At 38.9% G+C, this 12601-nt stretch overlaps 1 protein-coding gene across 6 annotated transcripts in view; it reads right to left on the bottom strand.

The window, feature by feature from the left end:
- Positions 1 to 7586: 7586 nt before the first annotated feature.
- Positions 7587 to 12601, bottom strand: part of Elavl4 (ELAV like RNA binding protein 4) — an 88451-nt gene continuing 83436 nt past the window's right edge. For 4 of the 6 annotated variants that reach the window (XM_090334877.1, XM_090334879.1, XM_090334876.1 and 1 more), the window contains one exon: positions 7587 to 10582. In XM_090334877.1, the coding sequence (XP_090191003.1) occupies positions 10213 to 10582 (370 nt within the window). In that variant the 3' untranslated portion in view covers positions 7587 to 10212. The remainder of the gene's footprint in view (positions 10583 to 12601) is intronic. The other 2 variants (XM_090334880.1, XM_090334878.1) reach the window with 1 other exon arrangement.

Raw genomic sequence — 12601 nt, forward strand, 5'->3', positions numbered from 1 at the left:
AGTCCTCCTTGGCTCCTATACCAGTTCTTATGCACTCTGGGGCATTGAACTGTCACTGGGGTTCCTCAGGGTCATACTGGTGAAGCCAAGGTCGTCCAGCTCTCCCTTTCATGGATGGGGAAATGGGGTTCTAGAGAGTTTCCTTATTCATTCTGTGGCTCAGGATTCTGTACCTATCCACTGCCTTTGGGGGTTGGCGTGGTTGTTCACATCTGAGGTCATGGGATAAGGGATACTGGAAGCCAGATTACAGAGGACAGAAGGACTCCTGAGAGAAAACATCACCAAAAGAAAAGGGTGAGAGGAGTCATCAAGAGCTTGCAGTTAAAGAATACCAGATATATAACAACAACAACACAAAGCAATCCAAAAATAAAAAAGACCCCACTAGCTGTAGGCGCAAGGGTAAAGCTCTTTTGAGTCAGCTTTGTGCTAATCCTGCTGGTGAATCTAAAAAGCACTCCTTCCCCATCAAACTTGGGTAAGAGGAAGGGAAGTCACATCCATGCTGAGCAAGAGTGAAGCAAGCAAGCAAGTGAATGAGTCAAAGGTGCACCCACACCCTAGCCCTGCAGATGTGGAGGTGAGCACGGTGCTGAGGTCGTCTAGCTGTGGAATGGCAGGAACTGAGGCATTGTCACTAATGAGCACCCATGAGGAGTCTTAGCTGTGTGGCAGACTGATACAGGTGGCAGTAAGGCAATGGCAGTTTGGAGGCAGGTGGCGATAGAGTCCCTAGCAGTGGGGACATGTGGAGAGACAACTGAGGACACAGGCAATGGCCAAATAGGACAAAGCAATAATCAAACTTAAGCCAAAGATGCAAAACTGCGTAGTCTCTTTTATACAGCAGTATGCATACTAAAACTTTCGAATGGCCCAGCAAGGTATGGGGAATGTTTGACAGAAGTAATCTTTGGGGCCAGAGATGGCTTGGGAGCTCTTATAAGCCTTGGGGCCCATCTAACTGTTAGGCTTAAGGAAAATAAAGCAAGCATATCAATAAAAATGTGATCATTGGCTGGGGAGCTTTGAAGTAATGAGTGTATTTTTCTCATGTAATAAACAAGACTGAGGAGATGATCCAGGACTGCTGTAGTAGCTCAGTCATGCCACCGAGGCTATCAGCTTCTCTTCTGTTTATAATCATCCACCTTTTGGGCTATTGTTTCCATAGTTGTAACCAGGTGCCTGCATCACAACATTTCAGATGAGAAGGACAGGGGGTGGAGGGCGATGGCAAATGGAAAACTGTCCCAGCTGCATTCAATTCCTTTTCAAGAGCTTTTTTGGATGAGTCCTCGAGATATCTTATATCTCAGTGGCCAGAGTTTTGTGATACAGCCTTCACAAGGAAAACCAGAGGGTCTTTCCTAGCTAGGTTTCAAAAAGGTGTGTGTGTGTGTGTGTGTGTGTGTGTGTGTGATTAATTAAGTTGTGAAACTTTTAGGCAATTAAACCATAGTATTTGGTAATTGGCTGGCTGGTTGAGGGTAGAATAAAGGCAGATTAGGGAGGTCTTGGGTTTTCCACTGTTAACTGAGATAAAGAACAGAAAAGAATGAGCAGGAATAAAGACTTTGTTTATACCACATAGGAACTTGGTGGCTCTTCTGGGTGACTGTCGTTTCAGTTGTCCTGTTTGCAAACTCCAACCTCTTTCCTTTAGAGCCTAGAATTAAAGGTCACTGATATTTTTGGACCTATTGAGTTTCCTCTCCTTCTTTCTTCCACCTTTTCTAATATGGTGGTAGCATTTTGCTCCTGGAGGTCCTTGTGTGATCAGGATGTGTATGAGCGCCGAGTACAGGCCATCAGCAATGGGCTCCTGTTTCCTCACATACCGAGTTGTCAGGGAGAAACTAGATCAACCATTGGAGTCTCCCCAAAACCATTCTTTCTCTAACCCCAGTTTTATGTTGGTGCATTAGTTTCCTTTGTTGCTGTAACAAATGACCATCAGTATAGTGGTTTAAAAGAAAACAATCGTATCCCCCCCCCGCCTCCCCTGCATAGTTCTAGAGGTAAGAAGTTTAAAATTCAAGTGTTAGCAGAGATGAGGTGGGATTTTTTGAAGTTTTCAGGAGAAAACATATTTTCTTGCCCTTAACAGTTCTAGCAGCTGACTGCATTTCTTGGCTTCATCAGCATCCCTCCAAACTTTTGTTTTCATTATCATAACTGCCACTGACTCTGAGCCTCCTTCCCACCGCTTCTTAGATCCTTGTGATCACATGGATCCACCCGATAATCCAGTATATGTCTCCATCTCAAAATCCTCAACTAATCATATTCGCAAAGTTCCTATAACCATTCAGGGTAGCAGAGTGGTCTGAATGACTGTATTCACCTCGAATCCATAAATTCAATCTAATTCCTAATGTGATGGGATTTAGGGAGAGGATTATGCCCTAAGAAACCCTCAGGAGTGGGGTCATTGTCCTAGTAAAAGACCAAGAGACTTGTACACCTTTTCCCTATGTCAGGATGCAGTAAGAAGAGGCCACCTAGAAGGCAGGGAGCAGACACTCATGAGATAACCTATGGGCACTTTGACCTTGGGCATTTTGGCCTTTAGAAGGGTAAGTAATGCATTTTTGTGAGTTATAAATTCCTCAGTGTAAGATATTTTATTATAGTAGTCTCAAAGTAACAGAATTTTGAGAATTTCCAGAGCTTCTTTAAAGGAGAATTGCAGCCAGTACCACCTGTCCCAGCTGCAGACAGCCTTGGTGACTCAGATGAACAAGTGTGACATGCTGTAAAACCTGAGTAAGGCCCTGGACTCCCACTAATGTCTGCTCAACATTTTGGACCAGGTTCTTTGCTGGTATTCCGGTGGCGCTCAACCTACACTCTGCAAAGGAGTGTGTGTGTGTGTGTATGTGTGTGCGTGTGTGTGTGTGTGTGTGTGTGTGTGTGTATGTGTGTGTGTATGTTTGTGTACAGCCACCACTTCACCACAACTCTGTACAAGGAGCCAACCTTAGGTCACTTCTTCACTGAGGCCACCCTCAGTGTCTGCATGGGCAGACACAGAAACTTCAGTGTGTATTGGGTATTTCTGTTATGGTCTACCTTTCCACCTATAGTTCTGAATGGATGACCAGTGAGAAGTAGCTGTGGGTGTGAGGTTGTGATCCATCCAATGACAACTTCCTGTCACATGAGCCATTATAATCCACTCTGAAGTTCACTCTGAAGTTCAGAGTGAGTGCAAGAATGAACCATCCTAGACATGCTGGTTCATCAGTGTTGGGCAATGGCAAGTTTTCAGAATAAGGGTTCTCGCATAAACATACCTCACTTATAAGTGGCTGTCAACAGATCTTCCATTGAAAGATGTTGGATTGAAATTAGACTTCTTGGAGCCTGTTTTTGTCAGCTATAAAATGGGGGTTATGCTACATGCCATCCTAAGATTGTTTTGAGAATCCAGAAATAGTGAAAGAGTTGCTTACCAAGGCACTCTGGTCCACATGTGTCTTCATCTCTTGGGGAGACCCAAAAGGCTGGCTTTGAGAATAGCTAGGTTGGCTTAATGTTCTTACTTTCCTGTCTGTGATCCTCAGATCCTTTCCAACTTCATGATTTGAAGACCTGTCAGCAATCTAATTGTATTTTTAAACATTGCTTTCAAGAAACAGTGCTTAAAAACTATCATTGTAAAAAAGAAACCCACAAAACAACCCTACCATTGTTAGTTTTTCTGTGGTGACTTACTTGCAAAACAATGCTGTTGGGTCTATTTTTCCACTGAAGATTTGGGGAGTGGGTTATCCCTAGTCACAGGGCGTTGCTGTGAATGCCTTTACAGAACTCATCTCCACCTTTAAATGAAGTAAGGATCAATTGGTATTTAGCTCTACTTTGAAAGAATTGGCGCGGAACTTCACTAAGGCAAAACACATGTAATATTGATCAGCACAGAAAAGACTTTCATACACTAGAACTGTCCCTAGAAACAATTTCTTACATTTCAAGGACCTTGCTGGAAATTATTTGTAATAATTACATGGCATACTGGCGTGTCATCTGAGTCCACTTTGCATTTGAATCACTAGTAGATTAAGCTGAACTTGCACAGGAAAACCTTCTAGTAATTAACCTGGGGTTGGGTGTTTTTAAGCCAGTTTTCATTCTATCTCAGAAACAAAAATGATGAGATTGAAGCAATGCTATTCCTTTAATTGAAGAAACACTTTTATGTTCTCAAGTCTATTTTAATCTTAAGTGCCGATTATGCATCATTCTCTCCTGTTAAGAGACACTTCTATAAGTGATCTGCACAGAAAGAAATAGGATTCTTACATAAATACTATACCATGAGAAATTATCCTATTACCTAATATGCCAATAAAAAGGCTAATAAGATAAAGAAATGGGACCAGTCATTTTGGACAATATTAAAACTTGATTTTAGCTTATGGAAATAAAATGTAATTTCCTTTTATTATTCTCTTCTTCAGATAGAACAAAGGCAATGAAGGGTATGGAGATGTTATTTAGCTGTCTTCTGTGAGCTCTTATTAAGCCCATAGGAAGAATCTACACAGGATGATGTGAATTAAGGGGTGACATTGATCCATTATATTCCTAAAGTGCTTTGTTGAATGGGCAACTCCCTTGTATAACTACTTAGATAATAAAAATATTAACAGAAAGAATCAAATGACTTCCATTTAGAAAACACACTCTTGTTAATGTTCTATTTCTTTTGATATTAGAGTTTATTAATATTAAGGAAATATTGACAACATCATGATGGTTGTTAATGTTATTGTCAGGTACAGTTTTTGAATTGGCATGTGGAAGTCAAGGCAGTTTATTTCTCAGTTGTACACATACTTGCTCCTGTTGTTGGTGTGTGTATATCTATCTATTCAGGATCACATTTATATGTAGTGCCTCCACAAACTAAAGATAACTTAAAAGACTTAACATTTCCTGAATTATCTATTGTAAAAGGTGACTACGGGCCAAATTTTGACAGGAGTAAGGTACCTAGCCTGTTTTAGCCTCATAAGACATTATGAGTTTCACATGTACTAGCATGCATTGTTTGTGGGGGTTAAATGTTTTATTTACAGCCAGGTGGCTCCTGTGAATTGTAACTACTCAGAAGGTTGAGATCTGAGGATTTTGGTTTGAAACCAGCCTGGGATGAAAGTCCATGAGATGCTTATCTTTAATTAAGCAGAAAAAAGCTGGAAGTGGAGGTGTGGCTCAGGTGATAGAGTGCCAACCTTAGTTTAAATAAAAAAGCCAAGCAAGAGTGCAAGTACCTGCGATTCAAGTCCCAGTGCAGGAACAAAAAATGTTTTATTTACAAATGGTGATTGACCCTGATGAACGAAATTTTATCAAGCAAGCAAGCAGTATTAATCTATTAGTCAGTGTTTGATCTTTGGGAATTGAGGTAAGTAAAGTTTTAATTATGGTAGGCATGATATAAGGTGGTTATTATAGTTATTGATATGAACACATATATTTTTTCCACTCTCCATATCACATTGACAGAAATAACACTAAGTAAATGCTGTCAGCCTTCTAGGCTGTGCAGTTTTTCATCTAAGCAAGCTATAGTGTTTTTAGGACCTCAAAGAAATTTAATAATCTCTGCATTCTTATGGTTTGGTAGACCTTTCCAACAAACACCTACAGAAACTATGTTTGCCTGGAGATGAAAGGTAACAGGCTTATGTTTGCAACAAGATGAAGTTCTTTTTTGTTGCTGTTGTTGTTAGGAAGACACATTGGATTGATGTTGAGAAGTGTTGCTAAGACTGGATATGTAGAATATCCTTCCATGGGCATTTTTTTTGGTGCCAGTCCTGTGGTTTGAACTCAGGGCTGAGCACTGTCCTTGGGCTTTTTCCTCAAAGCTAGCACTCTGCCACTTGAACCACAATACCACTTCTGGCTTTTTCTATGTATTGTGGTACCGAGGAATTGAACCTGGGTCTTTGTGCATGCTAGGCAAGCACTCTACCACTAGACCAAACTTCTGGCCCTTCTGTTAACATTTTTTAAAAGAACATTTTAAAGAACTACATTTCAGGATAGCTTATTGAAGGATGGGGAATGAACAATATGAACTGGAAAGATCCCAATCACTTCCAATGTTCCAAAATAATGTATCCATCCATTTAAAGGTATATTAATGTAGCTCCTTTCAGGAGCAAAGGACGTGATGAGTGACCACTGTCACAAGTTTTGGCAGGAATGGTTTTGGTTCCTACAAGCATGCTTGTGAAACTGGGTTGTTCCAGAGACAATTGGTTGCCTGAATGTTCATTTTTCTTTAGAAAAGAAACATAGAGGCTTGTATTTAAGATAAAACCAAAAGAATAACCTTTGAATTCAACTATGTGAAATTCAGGCTTAAAGGTTTAAGACTTTAGGTTGGTTAATTAAATCCTATTCTATGCCCTGAATTTAATTATCCCAACCAATGTGGTAATTTAATATAATAATAAAAAAGAGGGGTTAATGGGAAATGGAAGAGAATCTGACTATCCATTCATCTGGACCAGTGGGGACATTTCTTCTTGATGTGTCAGTTTATAGATGGTGATGTTTTATACTGTATTATGAATGTTCAATTAGTGAGAAAATGAAAATGCGAGACGGTAGATCATCAATGAGTGATCATATTAGGAAATCACTAAAAAACTCATTCTGTAAAGTTCAGGGCATATTTTAATATGGCTTTGTGACAAGGTAGGTAGGCAGTTTTCTCTTCCTAGGTGGAGCTTAAAAATCATGTTGTAGCTACATTATTGTGTGAATGAATCCTCATTTAGATTTTTTCCTCAAATACAAGTCAGATAGTTGCTACAACACGACAAAAGTAGTGCTGCAATATGATGACCATTCTTTTTTCTTTTTTCCTCCTGGTTATCACTTTTCAGTACAAATGGTCTATTTCCTTAATACTGCACAGGTTCTCTCAGCCCCAGTGCAGAGGAGATTGCACAGTAGAATCAGACTCAAAATCAAGCCCAGCTGGAAACTTCCTGGTTATTTCCAGTTACTTCATCTCACTGAGCCTTGGGTCAGGTCATCCATGAAATAAGGATAATCCTACGAGCTCTTCTCAGATTGCTGAGAGGAGAACATGTGAGAAAGTGGGAGACCACCACACAGCCTGCCTGATGCATGGTAAATGGTTCTGCAAATGTGCTCAGAACAAGTCACAAGTATGCTTACAAACGAGCAATGAACACTAAGTTGTCATCACACTACCCAGAGTGCCGAGCATTCTGGCTTTTCCACCTGCACAGTACTCCTCCAACTTGAAAGTCCTTGTGATTCACCTGGATAATCTAGTTAAATATCCCTTTGCATTCAGCCTGAGATTCAGCATTTCCAGATGATGCTGATAAGGTGGTTGGAGGATCACACTTTCAGGATGGAACTAGGACAATGATTTCTGAATACTGAGTTGACTCTGAGAGACTAAGTTGCAAAACAGGATTTGACTATTATTTTTTCTCATTTAATGATAAAAATATCAGGGAAATCTGCAGTTGCTACAGGAAAAAGGTTGGAAGGAACACGTTTAAAAATTGGGGAAGCTCAAATTCATTCTACACACTTTCATTTATTGTCTGGACAGATAAAGTACAAAGAATTCAAACACAACAAGATTTTGAAAAAAAAAAACATTTACAATACTTTCCCTCAGAAATCACCTACACTAGCAAGATTAACATGAAGTCATTCATTTATAACTAAAGTATACAACTGCCTGGTTCTAAGATTTTTTCCTCCCCTCCCCCCACCAGATGTGAACACATTATAGAGATTTTGGCATGCCTTTCCCATTAATGTCTAGCAAACGCATCAGAACTTTGCCAGCAAGTTGCGTTCATTCATAACAGGTGACGTGAAAAGGTTTCCCTGAATGTTGAACAAGTGTTCTCGGAACTGAAATCTGGTGTTTCCAAAACCGAAAAGAGGAGAAAAAAAAAGCAGAAAAAAAATCGAAGGAGTTATCTATGATGCAGCCTTAGTTTCCGTTACCTGTCTACCACGATAACATTGACTACTACAAAGTTTGCCTCTTCGGTGTGAAAACAATGGTCCTGTCTACATGCACTTAGTGGGTTCAGCATGGGAAAAAACGCACAAAGTAAGCACAAGTTATAAATAACCATAACGTTTTATTACCATTAAGACTAAACTTGTATTGAAAAGATTTTATATAACAAGACAAGAAAAGCAATAGCAAATTTAACTATCAACTAGATTATGCATAGCGAGTAACTGTTTCTATTACCCAGGGAAGAGCATGAACTCTTGTATTTTTTCTTTTGTTTGTTTTTTTGTGTTTTTTGTGTTTTTTTGTTTGTTTTAAATATATAACCATACAAAGCACAAACATAGTAAAAGGATCAGTGCACTGGAGCTGGGAGAGTGCTCCTGCAATCATTTTGTTCCCTTAGCTCAGTTTTGTTTTGCTCAATCTGAATTACATTTAAATAAAGACCCAGTTTGTTTTTTATTTTTTCTACTGTGCAGTAAGAAAAAAATATTCACAACAAACATGACAATATATCAAACGATAGTTCTACACAAGTTACCTTGATACCTCTTTAACTGTCACTTAAATATCAGAAGAAAACGTTTTTAAGACATATACAAACAAAACTAGCCAAGTGTTACAACTCAGAATAAATTAACCCAAAGAAAAAATAACTTTATATATATATATTTATATTATATATACACATACACACACAACAGAATGACACAATAATATGCTTCTTCCCATAGTTTACGTAAACAAATAAGTAGTCTAGCCAATCTAGCTATATTTGATCTCGGCCACGGCCATAGGCATCATCACATCGGCAATTAAATAAATAAGTGTTTCAAGCAACATAAACAGTGTTTCAAATGTACCAACACAGCCCAATTCTATCAGCATGGGCTACAAAGTGAATTTGAAAATTGCTTAATGAATTTAAAGCAAATGCATCGGTTTTCCTTTCCTAACCACATTACATTTAACTATGATACTAAGATATGTAAATAATTTTTGTAGCACCTACTGCTCAAACTAAGGAAGTTTTAGATCAAAAGAAAAGTTAAATCTTTTAAAGTTTTTGTTCTGCTGACATCCCATACTGATGACTTAAAGAAAAACTGTCTTTCAACTCATCTCCTTGCTTTTGGGTTTTGACGGTGGGGAATTGTGGTACCCTGGGTAGAACAAACATTCCTTTCCCCTAGTAATTAATAATTTTTATTATTATTATTACATGCTATGAAAAGATATGAAGATCATCTGTTTATAGCCCATCCTTCAAAAAACAGTCTACGAATCCAGTTTAAAACACACATCTTGATCTCTAAAAAGTTACCAGTGCAGTATGAACGCGACAAAGTTGTCAATTTCCCCTAAATTAGCCAGTCAAAATATTTTTTCTCAAATCCAGATTCTCTTGTAAAAATTCTTTATATTTTATAAAAATAGATTTTTCTTGAAACCCATTTTCAGCAAAGAGACCACCTCTTTGGCAACAATGTTAATGTTATTAAATTGTTAATGTCATCAGGTAACCCCCCTTTTCCCCATCCCCTAACAGAAGACTGTTTTAGTTCACATGATATAAAAGAAAAAAGTAAAATAAAAAAATCTGCAAATTTTTTTTGTCATTTTTGAAATTTTTATTATTCCTCTTTAATTTGTGTGGGTTTTTTTTAAACCAATCTGATTGGATCATATTTTGACAAAAAAGAAAAAGCTTTTATTTTTCTTTCTTTGAATCCCATTACTTTGTAAAAATTGTTATTATTTTTTTGTTGTTTTTTATTTTTCTTCTTCAAATGAACGAATGGTCATCTTAAAAAGACCCACCTTCAAGGAAGGTAGTAAAGTTAGCTGGCTGGGTAAAAATCCCTGCACGTCGCTATCTATGTATATTATATTCAACAACGACAGCTATGAAAGAACATTCAATGCATCAAAGGTATTTTTTTGTGATTTTTTTTCTTTTTTTTTCTAAGCATTATAAAATCCTTTCCTGGTACACCTCAGGATAATCCAATGTTTTAATACTTAGGCAACACTGGCTTATAAAGTCCATCGTTGAATATAAGCCTTGAAAAGTTTGTGTCTCTCTCTTTTGTGTATGTGTGTGCACGCATGTGTTTTGTTCGTATAGATTTCTATGTATATGTTAATAAGTAAGGATGGGGAATTCAGGACTTGTGGGCCTTGTTGGTTTTAAAGGAGACTTGCAGCACTCGGTCTCCCAGGCGGTACCCATTGAGGCTGGCAATGGCCATGGCTGCCTCGTCGTAGTTGGTCATGGTGACAAAGCCGAATCCTTTACACTTATTGGTGTTGAAGTCACGAATGACCTTGACGTTGTTCACTGCTCCAAAGGGGCCAAAAAGCTGCCAGAGGACACTCTCGTCCGAATCAGGGGACAGGTTGTAGACAAAGATGCACCACCCTGTTCCTGTGTGACCAGGGATGTTCATTCCCACGAGGCTTGTCATCCCGTCAATGGTGATTGGGGAGAACCTGGGAGGACAAGCAGAAGGGGGGACTGGTCCAGACATCAGTCTGACCACGGATGACACACAGATGCACAGACACAGACACGGGGCAAAGGGCTGAGTGAGTGTTTGCAGGAGAGTTTTCAGATGCAAAAGCTAACATCTGTGGCATTTCTTCTGATGATAATGGCTAGATGGCTAAGACATGTACACACCGAGAGAAAGGCTAGGTCAATTCCTAAAACCCACGGAGACTCTAGGAATCCCAGAGCAAGGCTCTATGACGGTGCTATCACAGTTAAGGCTCACCCACTGTCTACCCTGCCCCACACCCCACTAAACCATAGACAGAGTAGCTTTGGGGCAAAGGGGTTCCATTGGCTCATTTCATTGTTCTGGGTTTTTACTCAGTGGAGCACATACACAAAGACTTATGATACTCAAGATCTATTGAGGAAATAAATTAAAAAACTGACTGATGTCAATGCTTGGACATTTTTATTTTCTCTTTTCCTAAAAAGATTAAGGACTGGTTTTAGAATTTCCTATTGTACCATCTTTGCAGTTAGGTGACCTAAAGCTGTCAAAGATTTCTTGCTATTTAACTGAGGATGGAAACAGGAGAATGAAGAGACATCTTGTTATTAATCAGATGAGTGGCTCACGTTTCACTGAGCTTTTCCTCAAAAGAATTTCCTCCAAAAAACCTGATCAATAATAATAGAGATGTTCTACTCCTTGATGTTATATTATCTGGGATTCATTTCTCAGCATCACTGGAACAAAATCTCAAGTGGGTTATTTTTGAGGAGCATATTTATATGTCATGAGCTGCTGTATGCTGGACAAGCAGTGAAATGCTATTGGCCCTGTTACAACAACTTTTGTATTAGGCTTAGAAATCTTCTGAGTTTTGGGTTAGTCTCAAAAAGGAAAACAAATGAATTCTTCAGATGCTACTGATTGACTGATAAATCCAGGTGCCATTTGTGGTGGCTGCATCAGAACAATTAGAATATCACTCCTTAGAGCAGAACATTTGTTAACATTTTCTTTCAGACTCCAACTGCAGAGTACCCCCCTGATTTTCACTTGGTTGAGTTAATTTTGGGAGGGAATGGGAATGTGGAAGCAGCTATGAGGGAAAATATGAGGTAAGGTGTAAGCTAGGTCTTCTTTTTTTTTAAATAAGCAAATTTTCTTGGAGATTTGGAAGTTTTATATCTAATCAGAATTTAGATAATCACCTACTAAAATAGGCTAAATGTAATGACAACTCAATGAACATTTTTTTTTGCTACAACTTACTAATTCAATCTTCCTTCTGGCTAAAGAAAAAACAAAACAATAATGTATAGATTCCTAGGACAAATGCAAGTTTAGTTGCCTATTTGCACTGTTTCTAAAGACTATTTTCTCAACTGTTTCTCCTCAGATGGAATGAATTGATCCCTTTCAGTCCATACAGAGAAAACTGCTAAATAGTTATTATGTAGTCAGTGACAGAGACAGCAAAGGGATTTTGAGGAGTGGGATGGGGATGGGCCTTGAACTCTGTTCTTTCATTCATAGTTGGCACTCTACTACTTAAACCATGCCTCCAGTCTAGTATTTTGCTGCTTAATTGGCAATTGAGTCTCATAGACTTTTCTGCCTGCACTGGCTTTGAACCAGGAATCTCAAATTTCAGTCTCCTGAACAGTTAGGATTACATGCATGAACCTCTAGTGCTTAGTAACAAATAGGTTGCTGATGCCTACCCAGAGTACTTAGGTAGGAAGTATTCCAGACCCAAATCTGGGCTCAGTTAGAAAAGAAAATACTGTTATCAGCTAGTGCTGTCTACTTTGGGTCAAGTACTAGAGGAGGTAGCAACATGCAGGCCACAGCTAGGTCTTTCCCAGGATCACCTGTGTTAAGCACTTTTCTTTCTATCACACATGGTGCTTCCTCACTAAAGTCAGAGAGCAGGAAAGGGTTGGGACAGTGCTGGGCGAGATGTGAAATGCCTGGAAATATGCCTGCAAGCAGCGCATTAGACACGTGGAGACAATTCACAGTTATCCTCACTGGTGCTAGGATGGAG

Source organism: Megascapheus bottae, chromosome 6, assembly GCF_031878675.1.
Source record: "Megascapheus bottae isolate mThoBot1 chromosome 6, mThoBot2.hap1, whole genome shotgun sequence".
In the NCBI taxonomy this organism is placed as follows: domain Eukaryota; kingdom Metazoa; phylum Chordata; class Mammalia; order Rodentia; family Geomyidae; genus Megascapheus; species Megascapheus bottae.